The sequence below is a fragment of the Atractosteus spatula genome, chromosome 20, assembly GCF_055471065.1.
Source record: "Atractosteus spatula isolate fAtrSpa1 chromosome 20, fAtrSpa1.hap1, whole genome shotgun sequence".
NCBI classification, from domain to species: domain Eukaryota; kingdom Metazoa; phylum Chordata; class Actinopteri; order Semionotiformes; family Lepisosteidae; genus Atractosteus; species Atractosteus spatula.
The window spans coordinates 14,481,382-14,501,510 of NC_142725.1; the positions used below are offsets into that span (position 1 = coordinate 14,481,382).

The window sequence follows — 20,129 nt, forward strand, 5'->3', positions numbered from 1 at the left end:
TCACTCCCTTGAGAGCCAGTGGCAAACAGCTGAGGCACAATCGAAAATGCGGCATGGAAGAAAGCAATGGATTGAAGCCTTGCACAAGGCAGAACACATCCCAGTTTAATCGCTGGCGAAACACAGAGGAGAGAGAGAGGGAGACGGGGAGGTCTGTCAGTGCACTTTAGAGGATCCGCTTTTACCAACCTCTTAGTGTCCTTGATTCAGGAGAATAGGATTTTATCAACCCAAATGCACGGCTATCTTTAAATCAGCGCAGCGTGTTTTTAAGTCACCGGGAGCATCAATCTAAAATATTAAAACTGCTCTTCCAGAGGTGTACCTTGTGACTTAACTTAAATTGAAAAAGCAAGCTTTCATGAAAGAAAAACTGGTATTTTTGTCCGGGGCCAGAATTATTAAACTGAGGGTTGCATAGTTACTGCTAAGCCAGGAGTGCTCCATCCTGAAGGTTAACAGTTCTTTAAAGATGCTGTCATGCACTCATCCCTTTTAAATCATGATGAGGAGCTAGGAATGCTAATGTTAGCAGTGTTACTGGCAGTTTTCCTTATTTAACGTGGTGACTCACTGCATCCCAAAACACTGGTTCTTCAATCTCAATGAAGTCGTTTTGTTTTTGGCGCTTAAGACATCCACTCGATCAGTTGCTATTCTCTTTCAGAAAATGTGTTCTATTTTGGGTTGCATTATTTAAATGCTTAAAAGCCCTTGAGTACAGTACATGAGGTAAATGTAATGCACCACTCCCTTAAATATTTAACCTATACACACAATTCTGAAAGAAGCAATATGCATAAATATAAAAAAATAGTGTCAAACAGATGGCAAATAACCCACTTTCTTCAACAAGCTGATGATTTCTAGAGACCACTTTAAAGAAATGAAAAGGTTTCTAAATTTCAAGTTCGCCTTGTTCTTTTGGCAGGTTAGGAGTTAAGTGAATCGACAATTAAGTCCAGCCATCCTTGAAGAAACCCAAAATTCAGGCCTCATCCGTCTGACTGTGATATCTGTTCCAAACACCCACAAACCTTTGTGTCAAAACGTGTTTTTTAATTTTCTATCTAAAATGCATCCCTTTAAGTTTACAAGACTGAGAAATTGTTTCAGGAGTCTGAAGTAGTTCTCTGGGTTGACTCTTTCTATACTGTACCTATATCAATTTAAATTCCCTCACATTTATCTTTTTCTGGCTTAAAGAAATTTAGTTCCTTTAACTTGTCTGTATACGATAATCCCCTAAAACCAGAAATCTTTCTAGTTGTTCTTCTTTGAACTCATTCTAAGGTCACAATACCCTTTTTGTGGCATGGTGATTAACTGCAGTCTTGTTAAAGCACTGGAAAGGTTACTTGCCTTGTGTTAAATTCCACACCTCCTTTCAAACAATTCTTTTAAACATTTAAAGCTTTAAGAAGTTTGAAAACTGAAACCAAGCAGCAAGAGCTAGATATCAAAATACAACAGACATTCTGGGGGCTTTTGGAAAGCTATGAAATATTCCTATAATCCATTCCCAAGAAAGCATGGAAAAGAGTTTAAAAATCTATGCATTGAAGTGTTAATTTATTAATTGAACCAATGCTCCACTTTGCTGTAAAGACATTTGACTGCTATAGCTGTCCCAACTGCAGCTCAAAATGTGTGGGCTCTGCCAAATCCCCAAATCCTTAGGCCTCTCACAAAGGTGGATCTTTCCATAATCACCTCTCAACTGACCAGTGGACTAGATCAGGTAATCTGTCATCAGCCATACAACAAAATCAGCATTTCATTTTTTTCAGAGCAGGTAGGAGGGTATAGATAAGAGAGCAGAGAAATACCCAGCTGGGAATTTAATATAAAACAATAAAAATAATACAGTACAAACAGATGAGAGGAAACAGACAGACTGGATAAACAAATACTTGGTAGATCTAAATGCAAAAAAAGCAGAGTTAAAATTAATTAACCGTAATTTCCAATTGGAGTGTTTTCTTTACCCAAGACGAATTATGTTCATAAATACTGCTTTTAAAATCCTTGAACAAAACTGGAGAAACAGAAATTTCTATGCAGCCTTCAATGCATTACTAAGGAAATCACAGTGGCAATTTCTCAAGAACAAAATGCCTGCGTCTCTATCCTGAGACAGCATTCTGCTCTAACCTTAGCAACCATGAACTTAGTCTGTCCGAAACACTCAATCAAAAAGAAAATTGCAGTAGAAAGGCTGCTGTTTATTTTTCTCAGAGGGGATAACAAGCCTCTCTTCCTCTTTAAGAGCAGATACGCTGATCAAGGCTCTTCAACACTGGAACTAGTAATAGTTTCTGACACATCTGGCAAATCTAGCATTGCACCAGGTCCAGTAAACTGTTTAAAAATATAAAGATGGCAGTGATTTGTTTTCCTCACAAATTAAACAGAAAAATCCTGACTCCTTCATTCCACAGATTTGTGCACAGCCTGCACACAGTAAAATATATTAAAGAAGTACAGTTCTTCTAAGATGCCTTTCAGTTATCTGCAATGTAACATTATCCCAGCTAAAACCAATCTGATGCAGTCAATCTCTTTGTTCACCTTGCCTATCATCAATAAACCCTTCACTCAGTTATCACTTCACAACTGCGCTGCCCAAACCATTCGACCAGTACTGCAGTCTGCATGCGAAGAACCAGGAAAGAAAGCATCCTCATAGCACATGATGCCTTCTGTTACATACCTATGGTACGGTAGTCTGAGCTCAGCAAGTTCACACTTCTCATATAGCACAGGGGCTCTCGTTCGGCACACAAGACAGACATCGCTCACACCACACAATCCCGGCTGCAGCCGACAGCAAGGAGGGAAAGTTAATGCTGCATAGCGGAGGTTCAAGCGAAGCTACCAGACCAGCACATCCCCTTGGCCACAACAGCATTACAGAGCTGGAACAGCCCAAGTCAGGATCGTTTCATCAGATAAGCCCAGACCGCCTCAGAGTAAAAAGCAGCTCCAGCAGCAGCTTACATTACCAGGTTTCCATACAGGTCCCATAGCCACCAGAGACAGCAAATAGGAAATTCATTATACCTTAGGAGAAATCACTGCCAGACCCGCTTACAAAGCACATCCTGCCAGCCAGGCCTTTTAAACGATCAGAGCACGATTTACCAGCCAGCCAGTTCGCTCCTCACACGAACGCAGCAACAGAACAATATCAACAGAGAGCAGGGAGGGGTATTTTTTTTATAAAATGTTGTGCTTGTATTCTTTCATAGCACTGAAGGAGGGATTTAGCATTGTACAAAGGGAGTGAATGAGATATTACTGTGGTACACGAGGCCATGGACTGCCACTCTGCGTTTCACTAAGGGACAAAAAAAAAAGTCAGACCAGATCAGGTTACAAGAACAGAAGAAAGCTCCTGTTTCTCTGGCTTGCTTTTATTAGAAATTTCTACTTAGAAAAATCAATCAGCTTCGTATATTCTGAAGGATTAATAAAAATGCAAAAAGAGAGACTCGACCACAGACTGTATACAGAGATTGCCCTAGGACACAGTCAGCTGCATAATATCTTTATTTAACAGTAAGGCAAATTATTTTATTATCGTTTCTCTTTATAACATTGATCTTTTTCCTGAAATTAATTACATTGATTTAGGTGCAGCCAGAGCTGTAAAGCCCTGGAATGCAGGTTTTCATACACACATCCCAGCAATGAACAGACAGAAGAGAAACAGTGCAAATTGGCTTTGCAGTGTTATTATTTCTAACTGGAATATCATCACTGAATAAATTAAATAAAAGGAACTTGGGCAACTGCATTCCTATTGCATAATTGTATTTTGCCAGAGGCAGCAAGAAAAAGCCGTTTATAACTTCATAGTGTTCATGATCGCTACTCAAGAGAGAAAATCCCAGAGACGACTGAAAGCTGGAGTTCTCCATAATTGCCACCTTTAGCTCTCTGGACTCGGCTCTCTGCACTGTGATAACGAGCACGCTAGTCCGTGTGGTGGAGGCTCATTGTAATCGCTCTGCATTTCCAACCGGAAATCCAAAACACTCCGGTGCTAAAAGAGGGAGGAGTACAGTACCTACAGTAGATGTGACATAATAAAACCATTTGACTAGAGCTGTAGATGCTCAACAAAGTGGAAAACAGGGAAGAGAAGAGAAAGAAAGTTCTGACAGGCTTATTAGCTGTTAGTGTTCTGTTCTGGATGTTAAAAGAAAACATTGAAATATGTCCCAAGAATTTAACAATAGGAGAAGATGCATGATAACGTGTAAGAGGATGGCATTGTATTGACTCCTCAGTTTTGTAAAGTAAGCACAGAAAGGGAACGAACAATGCTTTTGTTCTAAAATGTGAAAAAAGTTATGTTTTCTTCCTATTCAAAACTTATGCATGCAAACAAGACCAGAATGCACACAAAATACCATGCTTGGTAGACCAATTTTGGTCTGACAGGACTGGGTTTGAAAACAAAGGCTCTCCACTTGACAATGCAGGTCCAGTAATAAGCCCAAGTATGATTTTAATACCACATTTTAGGACAGTTCAAGGGTTGCCTGCATCTGCAGCAGCTAATATCAAAAGACTGAAAATTATCTTACCTTCTACATAGCCTTCTGTATCAGCTTTACAAAAAAAGCCTCAAGAAAGAAAAGGAAAACATTGAAATGCTTTTAAAGGTGTTTAAAGCTAGCAAATCATAAAATCATACACATGAATCAAAAATCATACACAGGCATCATCTGCTAATCTTCTCTTAAAGGACACTGCATTTGGGAAATCCACTGAGATTATGCCATGTGATTATTCCAGATGTGTGCAGCCTTTGGTGAACCACTCTCAAAGAACATGCGCATTTATTCCTGAATTAATTTGCTAAAAGCACTTTCTGCTGATATCCCCACCCTTTAGTATACAAATCATAGTCATAATCTAACTGTGATCCTCCACCTCTGTTCAGAAGGGCTTTTGCTACATCAGGGATAGCCAGGACTGCTTCTGGAGAGCCACAGTTCAGCAGAATTTATACTGTAGTTCATCTTTAACTCAAAACTCAACCCTGAACAAGTTTTGCTTTGACTTTTGTTTTAATGAACAAGTTTTGGAGATCATCTGAAATTAAGTGGTGCTTTCATTGCAATAATGGTTGCAAAATACCTGGTGTAGTATCAGAGGATTCTGGATAGAATACAGTATCTACAAAATGAACAAATCATGTCAAATAAACATACTTAGACAAAGAAAAGGCCAAAAAATAAACATGACAGCACAAACAAATTTGCGTTTCACCAAATGTAAGAACAACAATGCATGCACTAGTAAAGTAGAACTATACTGCTATGATAATACATTATAATAAAGTATAACCATGCATCCAGAAAGATGTTGGTGAGATTCTGAGCAACCCATAGTCTAACTTGGAAAAAATGCAGGACTAAACCATGGACAGGAGGTCAGACCATTACAAGACACACATGAATACACACTAATCTACCTGGCATGTTTTTAGAAGGTGGGAGCAAATTGGAGCATCATGAAAAAAAAAAACATGGAGAGAATGTGCAGGAAGCAACTCATCTTGGAATGAAACACAGGGCCTAAGCACTGAGAGACAGGTGTGCTAATTCTCCACATCACGGTGCTGCCCTGGCATTGCATTAGACGTGAAAAAATGATAATATGACTAAAAAACATACAAGCAAATTAATAAAGCTTAGCACCTCTAAGAATATAATTAAAAGAGTCTTTTGTTTTACAGTAATACGATACATTCTGCAAGGCAACATCCACTCCAACTCTCCATTGCACAAAGATATGGCAAGCTTCCTGCATTAAAAACTCCACCAGCAAGCTGATGTCATGCTTTATTGAATGAGTGATGAACATTTCAGTTTCCTATTGCTTGTCTTTGATAAACTCTGACCTAACATTTCATTCATTTAACAAAAAGGCAAGGCAGCAAAAGAAAAGAGACTGATGCTCATTAATAGATGATGGGTGCTGATAATGGACAAGTATTATGGTTTCTGAGATAATGAAGGAATCAAAATCCATTAAGGGTTTAACCCATTTAACTGTTAGTGTTATAAAAGATTATCAGCAAAGGTACCACAATGCAAATATAATCACTGATGAAATGCAGACACTGCCAGAGGCTTTAAACACACATTCAGAAAAGAAAATCTTACGTTAACAAACTAAGAGAAAGAACACAGCACAAAAGAATAAACAGAAGACATTTACAAATTCAATGACTGAAATTGGAACCAAAAAAGCAACCAAATATTAGTAAATATATCCGTTCTTTCATCTCTAAAATTTAATTAAACCATTTTATCTTGCAAAAACAAATCAAGCCATGGAAAAAACATTAGAAAATACTGTAAATTACAGCAGCAAGTCTTTCCAATATGCACTTTTTACCATTTATGAGTTGTCTTACTCGTTACCAATTTAATTTGACAGCAGTTTTTTTAGCAAGTCTCTCATTCAGACAGAACTGTAGTTCTTCTCACAGTCCACTTCATCCCAAGAGTCAGGATTTCAAATAGCAGTTTGCTGCACAAGCCCTGTACATGGTACAGATCATCTGTGTACTAGCTTCACCACAGGAGTTACTCAGGCTCTTGAACCATGTGTCCGTATTTACAGGACAGCTTTCAAAAACCTTGCTCCAAGCAATATACTGTATATACCAGAGGTCCAGTGAACTGGAGTAAAACTCCACAGAAGCTCACAAATCCATCCCAGGAAGGTTAAGAAATAAAATAAAAACTGCTAGAAAACATGTCTTTTCTCCCCAGACACAATGCTGTTGCATTTATGATTTTCTCACATATGCACTACTTTGAAAGCTGACAAACAACACTTCCTATTAAAAACTGCTGTTGACAGCTTCCCAGGTGCACAGCAAAATTTACTTTCACACTGTAACATTTATTAATCTGACATGCGCCTGTCTGGATTCTATATTTTCCACTGGGGTAAATGCCCAGGCTCCTTCCTTCTGAAAACTTGTTCACAGTGTTGGTAAGGATGTGATATGAAGTAAATACCGATGTACTGTAAGTGCATCAGTAATATATACTGCATATATATATATATTTGTGCATATAGGTGTATTCGCATGTGAACCTGGGGTTTATTCTGCTTGTGTGAGCAAAAATAGAATGACTGGGTCAGATTAAAAGTATTCAGTACTACAGCATTTTTATACAATTTTATATCTCTGAATGGGTACAGAACAGAGCCCCTGGTTTGCAAAGGGAGCAAAACCAAAGCAATTGTATTAAACAATTTTTATTCTACATTTTTCACGTTTCCGAATTAAGATAATTCATATTGAATTAAACATCAATGAACTACAGTGAAGTATACCTGTTCTTTTCATGCCTGTAAGTTTCCTCACATTCTGAACTTGAGTTTTGTTGTCTTTTCTCATTAGCAATGCTCTGGAAAAATCAGGCTCTTACCAATTATGAGAAGAGAGACTCAGTTTCACCCTTATTTTTATTGCGTTTTCTCAGACTGTCAGGTCTACTTATAGCTGTACAAACAGAACAGGAGAGCAGAGAAAAAGAGACCAAGAAACACTACAAATCTGGGTTGCTGGATTACTGAACGTATGAAATGTCTTTTATACTGGGTGATGAATTTCACAGAAACAGGTCCAAGCTTAACGCAGGCACTTGAGCTGGCACCCCATTGAGACTTGAGGCACTGATTCAGCCCTCGTGTAGTAACACTGTCACCACGGCGACGCCGTGCATTGTGGCTAGAGTGTGATTTCCTTCTCTCAACCAATTTTCCTGTAACTGAAAATCCCCCTTTTGGCTATGTAGTTAGCCACTGAATGATAAAGAGAGAAAGAGTGACGCTCAAAAACATGAAGATTTAATATGCTGGATAGGAGTGTTTCACTTTCATGATGCTGTGTGCACAAAAGAGTGCATGAATAGCCTCCACCCACCACTACATACTGCTCAAGAGCAGATGCTGGTCCACTGCAGTTTACCTGCAGGAATGCTGATCCCACTTAAACTGCTGGGTGGACTGGAACCACTGGAGTAATGTACCTCACACAATAGTACAACAGCAGTGTCTACAACAGGAACTTGAAATCACAAGCCACCAGTTATGAGTCCACAGATTTACACACTGTGCTACACAACCACTGGGCAAAAATAAGTATTTTAGATATCACCTTTCAGGATACATCTCAAGTTTTTGTTAATCAAACAAAAGACATAGGTACACAAATTAACCTTTTAGTACTCCTGTGTGTTTAAGGGGAACACACATATTTTGTAATAACTTTGTAAGTATAGACAGTAGAGGCCTGGTTCAGGGCTTGAACTGAAGCTAAAATGGCAAATTAAACTGATATAGTGTAGCGTATAAAGTGGATTTTAAGACAGAACTTGTAAATTACTGGCTGACTGACAAGATCTGATGTGGGTTGGGACATTCCACAGTCAGAGCAGTCTCCCACTGTCTGAAAGAAGGGCAGAGTTTGAAGACTACAATCGACACGTCGATGTAAAGGGAGTTAACAGTTTGCTGGGTGAAAAGGCAATTTAGTGGAAATGGCCATGTCTGGTAAACACCACAAAGAACCCTAACCGGACAAGAAGGAGCAAAGATCATACCATGAATTCAATTGTTAGTAAAAGATATTAATGTGCCAGCAATCTGCAGTGCCTTTTAAAAACATCTTCTACTTCACTATAAAAAAAGAACAAGTACATGACCAGCTATAATGCTGCATGAGCAGTTAACAAGACAATAACTTCTTGCTCATTCATAAAACACATGGCCTTTGGGGTAAAACAAATGAAGTTTTTCCATTAGAAAGGTTCAACCTTTCCTTACATCAGCGTTTCTTTTTTTAATTCTAGAGGAAAACTACGTGCTCTATAGAGAGATCATTCTGCTGCATTCAGTTAATTTTGTTTTTGTTTTTAACTCAGAGCAGGTCTAAGGAAGATGAACTAGTCGACAAGTGTGTCCTAGGGCCAGCAAATCACCAAGGAACATTATTAAACACTATAATGTTTGCAAGATCAATGATAACTAAACAAAGGAGCCTGGCACTAGACATAACTCACCAGTCTGGGGTAAAAACATGCTAAAAACACACAGTGTGTACCTCAAGGTGAAATGATGATAAAAGCAAAGAAAGCATGAAGATACTAGTAAAGCTTGATAAAACATTGAAAATCGTGACATAGCAACTGCAAGGTATGAGCATTGTGAAACTAAGTGAAACTACCATGCAACCAGGCTTGGGGTAAAAGCTGATGTAGGATATGCAGAACACAGGAGACCTTGCGACCAAAAATAGTATAAAATTAATTAAAGAATAGAATCAATAGCTTCTTTATTTTATAGAAGATTTCAATTATTCAATTAAAAACACCATTCACATGTTCCAAAGAAAAAATATAGATTTAGAGCACACAGGGACTTCTTACGATTCTCCAAGCATAAGGTTTTTTATTGTGTAGGATTGCTGACCAATGTGTAACATTCATATTCTGAAACAAAATTATAACCAAATCCTGTTAGCAGCAAGTGAACCTTCAGATGCACTTCAGTGCAAAAACAGTCAGTTTTACAAAATATATACCACATTTCACCATCTAAAGAACCATAAATTACGTCCATTAATAAACTAGTTGTTTCTGTGCTCAGTGTGTTACGAGAAAGATGACCAAAAAAAGCCTCCTAGGTTATATGAGAATGATCTAGGTCAGATTTACCCCTTTCAAAAATAATGACCAGATCTGTGAACAAGAAAGAGAAGAGGTGTACTGCTGAAGAGAACCATGATAGCCAGCTCTTAACAGTCACTCTTAACAGTAACAGAGCACCTGGGCTTCCTGCAGGAGGGGTAGTATGGTAGCGCCATATGTAAGGAGTAGCACAGTTGTCCTACTCTAAGCTCTTTCTTTCTAAAAGAAATCTAAGCTCTTTTAGTGTGAATACTACACCAATGTCTCTATTCTACAGAATTTGTATTGAATCTGTCCTAGCATTCACTGTGGTAGCATGGTTTGGTAACCTTAATACAATAACCTAATCTTAATAACCTTAATAGCCATCTTTGGTCGGCTATTGGTGTGCAGGAACTACAGATTTCAGACATCAAACAAATAGTGCAGAAGGCCAATATAATCTATCATGACCAGCCCTTACACAGTGAATCTTAGCTCCTTCCATCGGGCCGTCGATATAGACTGCCTAGATTCAAATGTAATAGAAATTAGTTGAATTTTATTCCCACAGATATTAACCTGCTCAATTTGGACTATTGACTGTATATTTCACTTTATGTGTATTTCTTTATTTTCTTTCGCATCATACAAGCATGTCTCTTATTTGTTGAGGGGTTCATACTGTGTTGAAGTTATTGTGCATTGTGCTGTGTCTTTAACCTGCCTGCAAAGCAATTTTCCCAATGAAGTAAGTAAATACTACAGGAAGTGTGTACGTTTGTGCAAGCGCAGCCCTCATTACATGAGCTGCTTATATCTGGTCTGGGTAGAACAGTCCAGTAAACCAGAGCAGAAGGGATTGCAGTGCATATTATCTGGCTGAAGGAAATAAGATAGACCATGCTGCTTTAGTTTCACATAGCACAGCTGTTAACAGGATGAGCGAGCGTCTAACAATGCTTAAAACCAACGGTGTAATTCTCTTTGTAAACACTGCCATCAGCAATGAGCCAGTTCTGCGCTGGTGAGTTAGGCCATTTGTTACTAGATTACTGTAGTTTTACAGAGGAGGAAAAAAACTAAGCTCCATCTGCATCAATGATCCCACTACCTTGCCTTGCATAAGCCAAATGAATAAACCATAGTACTTTTTTAAAAAACATTCTACTACCTTCACGGTCTCAGACGTAATTTAGGAATTAAATTCTGTATTTTGCAAACACATTGTAGTATTTCAGGGGTAAGTCAGAAGCTTGAGGAAAGGGAAAGAAACACTACCTATATATTTTTAAAAAGCCTAAAGCACATCCCTGACTTGCTGTTTGAAATCAATGCAGGGCTATAAAGAACAAAGCTGTTCTAAAGCTCTCCTCTCTTCGCTTTATAAGCTGCGGAAGTGCAGAGCTATAAAAAATGATCTGACAGCAGTCTATACCGTGTTCTGAAGTTCCTCTTGTGGTGGCAACACAAAGGTTGTCACCTGCTGGGGAAGTTTCACTGTTCCAGATGCAGATAGCAATCAAATTTTACTTTCATTCTATTCACATTTCAGAAAGGTCTGCTTTTTAAGATTACTGCCATGCTGCATTTTCTTAAACCTCTGTTTTATTAAGGTAGCTATAAGACTACCTAAATAGCACGCCACTTCCATTTCCACAGGAGCAATGGCATTCTGAAATTTTGCTGTCAGACCAATTCACGACTGAGATGTAGAGTACTTTCAATTATGTGCATTTCTCTTCCACAATATTGTTCAAACCCATTTTCTAGCTTCTTCCTAAACTCTTGAACCCTGATGGCTCTGTAAGCTTGCTCACATGCTCTGGTCACTGCTGCCTGACGAAGACATTACAGTAAGTGGGTATTTGACATGTGCTCATGCTGCAGTTCAGATCTCACCCTTATAAGTGTTTGTCTTTTTCTTTTCATTAGCATATCTGCAATTGCAAGTGAAGGAAAAATAAAATGCAGGGGCTGCAAATTTGGTTGAGCAATCATGGAGAGGTGTCCCTCTCTTCCCAGATCAACAACTGAGCTGGCAGCTAAATCAATAGCTTAGATTTCTACCGTCAGAATATATACATATCAATTCCAGGGCCAATTTGCTGCTCACCGGCTCTTTAATCAGACCCAAGTGCCCCATAACATCACCAAATACCAATGGCAGAGAACGCGATTTTATTGATAACATTATGACCCTTCATAACCATTAATATTATTACAGGAATAAAATAACCAATCTTGGTTGCTCTTAAGCCACAAGCTCTGCTCATAATAAATGATGTAATGACGTATATCACAGTCTGGAAAAAATATGTTTGATCCCAGGTTATACATTTCAATCTTTTTTTTTTCTCCATGAGCATTGCTGGGGATTTATTTTAAGTCAACTGAACTGGAAAAGAAAATAGAAAATAGAAAAAATATATATAGTTAGTGCTAGACAGACAGGTCTAGTCACAGTTTTAAAAGAAAGGAGAGGAAGAGATGACTAAGGTCAAGATTTGAGCTGTGGTCCTGACAAACACATTGACACATGTCTTCCTGGGATAAGAGTGAAGGCAACATGTCTCTAGTAGGTCAAACTCTGTGCTGCCATAGTACTTGCAAGTGTCAAACATGTCATCACCATTAATGGTATACTGATTGTGAGATAATTTCAATTTTATTTATTAACTAACTTAACAGTTGTATAAAATATAATAATCAGTAACATTTCTATAATTCTGAAATGAGTGTTCATCTAATAGGGTCTTAATTCATCTCTTCATTATCATATATTACACATTATACTTTACAAATATTTTTAATCTATATTATAAATTATAATATATTAATAAATAAATACAGAAATTTGCCTTGTATTTTTGTAGAAAGTACTGACAAAGGTGAAGATCCTTACAGAACCCTCATACATAGAGAAGAATCACACTATCTCTACAAAAAGTTGCAGCTGTCCAATGGCCATCACTGAAAGAGGATTTTAGCTGGGTCCAACACGTTACAACTCAGGGTACAGTAAATCTCTTCACTTCCACACCAACAAAACATGTTTGTTAATTTAGTCCCAAATCAAATAGTTGTCATAGCTTGCCGCCTGTTAGTCGGAAATCCTCAACTGGGCTTTTATTAACCCAAAAGAATTTGAAATTTCAAATTCTTGCACACAACATGCAAATCACTTTCTTTTAAGGCCATATCTGGTCAATTGTAAAAACCTTACATCTTTTTGACTGCTAGGGTCTCTTTCACTGCACTGCAATGTCATTTAACTAAAAATGAATGCTTCATGGAGTAGATGAAGCATAATGCATAATAGGTATGTGCATAAATACTCTCCATTATACAGAGAATATTAAAGATGGATCTGACACGATTGCATGGGCTGAGAATGACTTGCTTTTGCTTTGGCTTCTTTTTTTCAGAGCAAAATCAAAACAAATTCAAAAGACTGTGAAACAACATGCCAAGGTCCATTTTAGACAAGCTTCTTATTACATCAAGCTCTCACGACAATAAAGTGTTTTGTATGCTGCAGAAAGCATTGCCACACAATATTTCAAATTTAGCAAGCATATGAAATAACTACCTTCCTTCCTTTTCTACATTTCAACTTGCACTGTGCTGTTTATACTCCCAAGACAACATCAAGCTATATTTTGCCAAAACAACTCCAAGGGTGGACTTCTTTTTTACTTAGATCTGTCAAACAAAGAGTTTCTTACAGCAGGAATCCATACAGCTAGTCACAAACAAAATGTTTTAATCCAAAAAGACAAAAAATATTTTAGAAGTTACCCGGTCCCTAGTCAATAATCCTACATTTGTACTAAAAACATTAAAGAAAAATAATAAGGACAGAACTCACAACACGTTTCCAGTCTTCCTTTTTTTTGCAAGTATTTGGGAGATTTCTTCAGTGGTGTTTTTTGTACTGTAACTTTACTGGTTCCAGGTTAATGTGAAAGATAAAACCTTTCAGTGCAGCACTTCAGCACTAACACCAGTCCTGTTTTGCAAACTTGTACCACCATACCTTCCCTGTCACGAACACTATAATGACGACAGACAGATATGGCCCACTGTAAGGTTACAGCTGCTGCCACCTGAGAAAATCTGCAGCATCAGAAATTTCCCACATCCCCTCGATAATCTAGCAAGGGCAGAAACAGCCCACTGTGTCAACCAATCATTGGAAAACAAATCACTTTTTTCCACTGCTTATCAACACCATTGCTTTTCCAGGTGCAGATCTCTGGATTTTAAAGACTGAACTCTTGTAAAGTGAGCTCATGATTTCACCAGCTGCCTGGGCCGCTACAGAACCACACCTGGGCTGCTGGAGGCCTCTTCTGGACTGTGCTCTGTGTTATTGCCGTTTGAACCAGATAGATCATGTGATCCCTTGAGGGACCCGACAGAACAACATCTTCCTCTGTCAAGACGATTTGCTTTGTCAGACCAACAGTTTGGGAGTGAAGCACACAGTAAGCAGACAAAGGTTACAGCTAGGGTTAACACTTCTGCCAGGAGCTGTTCTTTGTGCTTACTGTTAAACCAACCTTATTGATGGGATTAAGCAGTCAACCATGTATGAATGACTGGTGTTGTCCAAACCAGTGTAGCAGTTAATTCAGTATAAATGATACCTTTATCATTGATATCTAAGGTAACAGACAGGTACAAATGCATATACACACACTCTGTAGGGGTTACAAGGGCTTGTGACTGCATTACCAAAACTCATCACTTCATAGCCTCATTCTTTAAAGTCGATGTATGCTTAACTACAGTAATCTCCTTAACATTATATAATTCAAGTTTAAAAAACATGTATTTTAAGTGATATGGAAAGAGTTTTAAAGTTAACAGCACAATAAATCCTCAAACAGCTACAAACAGTGCACAGGCCTAGTCTTCCATTAGTACATTTCACCTTGGTTGCTAATCTTAATGGCAAACGCATGGCAATGAGCACGTCTTTTCAGGGCATTGTGTTCCACAATCCGATGACCACAAAAGTGTGTCTGCCTGGAGATGGCACTGAAATCTGTCTGCATGGACTTGGAATACAATTGCCTCTTTATAACAATAATGAAATGTTTGCACCACAGTATGATTAAATTAGCAACAGATGTACTGCTTTCCCTCTGAAAGGCATTATAATGTAATACACACAAGCAGTGAGAGTAGCACAGCAGTGCCTAATGAGAGGTAATGGACTTTGGGATACCCAATACTCACTGTCTTCTCCGGGACAGGGCATGCCTGGTTTTTCTGGAATGCTGGGGAATACTGGAACAGAGCAAATTCAGAACAGAAACCATTAACAAAATTCACTATGACCCATACCACACCATCAATAACAAACGTCACTGTACACAGATCCTTAATGCATCAGGAAAACTATATGAAAAATATTTTTGTGCTTCAAATTATCGGCATCATCATTAATCCATTTTTAATAACTACTTTGTCCAATACCAAATGACAGCCATAGCCTCCAGAATATAGGCCCAACACAGGAAAATTTTATAATGAACAGATTTAAATTATAATAAAGAATAGACGGACGTTTATAATGTTTAGGACGTTTAGGATGTTTACATCCTTTTCCAGACCAAATAGCAACACGAGCAATACATTTGTGTAGGCAAGTACAACTAAGAACATTGGCAAGTTCAAGGAAGATTTATTTCTACGAAAAAAGGATGAGACAAAAAATGATAGACTGACCAGAACAAGCTGGAAGTCCAAGGAGCAGAATGAAACAGTATGGATACTAAGCAGTAATGAAGAAAACCTGATGACATGAAGACTGTTGTTCAAATGATTAAGAAAATCATATTGTGCGTTTGAGAGTTGAGAACACTAGTGCATTATGGACCATGAGTGACTTAAGAATGTGATTACGATTCCAGAGTTTACAGGTGCTGTCCAACAGATGAGTCTTGACCAGGCACAGACAGATGGTCAGACAACAAGCAGTTATGATTTCTGTGAGGGCTGCAGGAGAATGAACCACTCATGATCTCCACTGAGGAAATATCATATTATACCCCACTGTCAATCTCTGTCACATTAAAGTGAGAACTGCTTCTCCTCAGTACACAGTTTGTGTGAAATTATTGTTTTCCCAATTCTATGTAAATTAAGAGCTCCTTGCCCAGGACACAGGTCACCAACATGACTATGTAAGTGTTTACACAGAGACACCCTACAATGATCTTCATAAAATGAGCTGTAAGTGTAGCTTAAAGAGTAGGAAGTGAAACCTGAAATTCCAGTGGCCTGGCTGTCATATTACTTCCCTTGCTATAGCTTAAGCTAATTAAATCATGAGGAAGGATCATAGAGGAAAAGGTCAAATATATATTAAATTGTTATTCAATTTCCTTCTTACAAAGAACCACGCTGCTCATTGAATTTAGGACATGTTCCCTACATAAGTCAGCAAAAATGAGAATGCACAGTATAACTACATTGATAGCTGTTCTGAAAAGACGTCTTATGTTTTTTTTAAATATTTTTTTAAAGTCTCTCCAATAACTACTCATCTACCTAAGTGATGCCATGCTTTGTCCGGGCTCGGGCTGCTCAAGGAGTGCCACTACCTCAAGAGAATGCTAATGGAGAGCTTATTGGATGTGCCGAGACCCCAGTGGCTCCTAGTCTCATCATCATTCTACAGAAGCTCTGTGTGCTGTGTTGGCCTCAAAGGCACTGTGTGCAGAAAAGCAACTTTCATACCCACTCAGGGAACACAGGATTACCTGTTGTTTTTAGAAATGCTTCTGTGGAACAAAAGTGTAAAGATGATGCTTCCCTTTAACTTGCAAAGCTGAAATTAAACAGTTATCATTGTTCCTGGCATTATTATTATGAGTGCTATTATGTAATGATTTGTCAGGGTAATAAATGCTGTAACACTAACAGGTAACTGCCTTTTCTGCATTTCGGAAAGCATTAATAAAACTGAATTAGAAACTAAAACAACAGTGAGTCATTTCTTCTGTTCTGTGCTTGAACCTCGGGCTGCTGTGAGTGGGTTTGAAATAGTGGCTGGCCAGGCTAGCACCTGAGTCTGCTGCAGCATGAGTTACGTTATTAGACATCAGCTGCAAAAGAAGGTTTGAAGCTCCTTGACTAAAAACAATGTCCTCGGCACACTCTGCAAAGCTGCTCCTGAAGCTCCAAAGCAAGGGCGAGGGAGAAAAGGGAGCGGTACCGTGGACAAGTAGGCCTTCCTTTCTGTTCCGGCTGTACAAACGAAACGCTTCTTCCAGTTCCATCTGGGATGAGATGGTGCAGGGATCACCTACAGGAAAGGCAAAAGAGGGAAACTGAGAAAGAGAAAAATGTGCGGTGAGCTAGACTGTATTGTATTTGTGTTTGTGTCTGAAATTGAATTGAAACGTGTCTTCTGCGTGTTATTATTTCATCTCCACAGCACTGTCCTGCGGTTTTCTGCTCTGTTGACCAGAACACAGCTGTAAGGGTCAACTTTTCTCCAAGGGATTCAACCCGCCACTCAGAAAGAATCTGGGAACTGAAGCAAGCACTACATAAGAGACCGCAATCGTGGAAACAAGACTTTACTGAGCTATCCGCATGATTAAAAAAAGCCATTAAATTCAGCAAATTACGAAAACAAAGTGGAGTCCGTTATGCGTAACACATTTTACATTTTGAATTCAAATTAATTCCAATTTAATGTCTCATTCTCATTACTTTATTTTTGACAGGAAAACAGACATGAATCCAGCGATTATTTTTTTTCATTTGACTGCTCTGAGACTCAATTGGTATGCCAGTGACAAGTCAAAACACAAATAAAGGTATTAACTAGTTCACTGATATGAATAAACCCTGTTCACATATAATATTAATATCTCAGCAGACCAGAGACAGAGGCGCAGAGATGGGGAAGACATCTTGACCTATCTGCATTTATTATGAAAGACAATAGACCTTATGTAACCTGTGGAAAAGAAAAGGAGACAAGGGAATGTCATTGTTGCCATGCTATTTCTACACTCAACTGGATGTGATGAACTGGAAAAGCGGATGTTTTCTGGATGGAGTATGCATGTTCTCCCATATTTATATCCATGTGTTTTTTTGGGGGGTGCCCCAAGTTTCCTCCCACTCTCCATACTGTTCATCAAGCCATCCCTACATTGGACTACATTGTCCTGTATGTATGTGGGTGAACCCTGTGATGAACGTCTGCCCCATCTAGGATGTAGTCCTGCCTCGTGCCCTGTCCCTACCAGCTACACATGATCTACGTTTTGAACTGCATTCATGTATATGAGGTACTTGAGGATGATGGGAGGATGTTCGGTAAATTTAGTTGAAAGAGTATAATCCCACATCTTAAATTGCTTTTAAACATTTTGCCACTTCTGCCACTTATACAAAACATTTTTTGTAGCTTTAGAAAATGCTGGTATTCTTTTTATTTGTGACGAGAACCTAGACAGCACCTACAGTATATGAGCAGATTTTAGTGTTACTGTGCGAGGAACAGAGGCTGGCCTCTGTGGTAAACCGTTTCATTGCTGTAGCAAAACTCCGCAGGATGTGCAGGAACCTGTTTGCGAGCGTTTCTGCAAGCAACCTGACACACCTGACAGCTATGTAAGTACATACTGTACATATGCAGGGAGTAAGGGGGTTGGCAACCATGCTTTGGTGGATTTCATAAAAGATGCATGAACACGTCATAGAGAAGAAACTGGAAAAAAAAGGAAACCCATCTCAAATCACCTCCTGAAGACTCCAGGCTCAGATTAATACTTCAAGGTTTTTCTTTTGTACACTAAAGATAGATCGTATCACATGAAAACTCAGAATATGCAGCAGCTCAGTATGTGTATTTCATGGATTTGTGTTAATGTTATTCAAGCTCCAAATCAATACTATTTAATCACAGCTATGTCTGCTATCAAAATTTAGAATCACATTTGCTGCCAAACTAATCTTTTATACTGTATATGTGTTATCAAAACCTGTGGTTCAAAGTTTCTTTTTTCAGGTAGAATTATTACTCTGCAGTGCTGTGTCTATCCAGACATCCTGCTGCTGTTATCAAAAATTCACTGACAGCCCGACTGGCTTGTGTAGCAAGAAAGGGATGTGACTGAAACACCTCTGAAAGGCAATTTTTTATTTGCCCTGAGTTTTCAGGTATGCCTTAAAGTAAACAGCTACTGCACACCACAATGTGATATGACATACAAATAGTATTCACATGCCATATCAAACAGTTTTTTAAAAAATATTTTAAAACCTTTATTAAACAGAATATAAAAATAGAACTTCACTCTGTATGAAACAACCGGGAAAAAAATTTCTCGGATGAATGATGTTAGAATGTTTCCTGTCAACAGCCATTCAGGGAGAAAACTGTGACAGCAATGTCAGTTGCCTTTTCTATACCTAAGAGTTTTTTTCCTTTAATGTGGTAGCTCTCTTTTCTTCAAGGTGTTCTTTTTTTTCAAATGGCTGTTCTATTTTGTTTTTGAAAAGCATTTCACGATTATTTTCAGAATCAGGTTATAATTTTAAAAAACAGTGTTTTGTGGCATGTTTACACAGATATAGTGACAAAATAATTACTAGTAAGATTACGGAATTTCACAGTAAGGCAATAGTCTCACCAACAGAACTGGTGGCTTTATCCCAGTATGGCCATTTGATTGCTCTGATCAGTGAGGTGAACACAAATGTTCTTTGCAAGGAAACATTACATTATGACCTCCGAGTAATCAGGCAGAAAGGCTCACGTCACGTCTTTCCAAGCCCACTTTGTCAGAATAATACCAGGAGAAAGCCACAGACCTTCATCATCGATCCACTTGAGAGTGATTGGCTGCTGCTGAAGCAGGTTGCACATGTCTCTGACCTCATCACACAGCTCAGTGTAGGTCATTGAGGTATCCAGGTCTGTGATCAGCATGTCCCTGAAAACAAACGAGCAAGAGTTCATTTCTGGTACGCGGCAGTGGTTTCTTCATGAAATCCATCAAGAAGATGAAACGTTTGTGAACTGAAACACCTAGAAGCCAAAAGGCAAGAGTATGTTTAATGCAAAGAATACAAAATTAATCCAATATAAGTAACTGAAATATTAGGCTTTACAGAAACACTTTCCAAGCTTGGGAATTCAAAACCCATTAAGAGTTAAGAGTGAAACAGAGTTATGTGCTAGTACCTTAATTTTTTTTTATTTTGATAGAATTGTTTCATCTTCTAATGCACCTGTTTAAAATAAGTACAGTATTTAGGAATATGACTGTAGAATCTGTACAGGTTTTAATAGTACTGTACTTACAGTTACAGGGTTACTGACACTTCATGAGCCCAAGACTCTAATTCTTGACTCTAAGAGAGTTTGACAGTAAGATAAACATT

General features: G+C 38.4%; 1 protein-coding gene across 1 annotated transcript in view; it reads right to left on the reverse strand.

Annotated features, from left to right (window-relative positions):
* The window catches only part of prkcz (protein kinase C, zeta), a 164,684-nt gene that overhangs the window by 119,350 nt on the left and 25,205 nt on the right, over positions 1-20,129 (reverse strand). The window contains exons 2-4 of the mRNA XM_088937913.1: positions 19,557-19,678; positions 16,939-17,028; positions 14,955-15,005 (exon numbers count right to left, since the gene is read on the reverse strand). Of these exons, the coding sequence (XP_088794039.1) occupies positions 14,955-15,005; positions 16,939-17,028; positions 19,557-19,678 (263 nt within the window). The remainder of the gene's footprint in view (positions 1-14,954; positions 15,006-16,938; positions 17,029-19,556; positions 19,679-20,129) is intronic.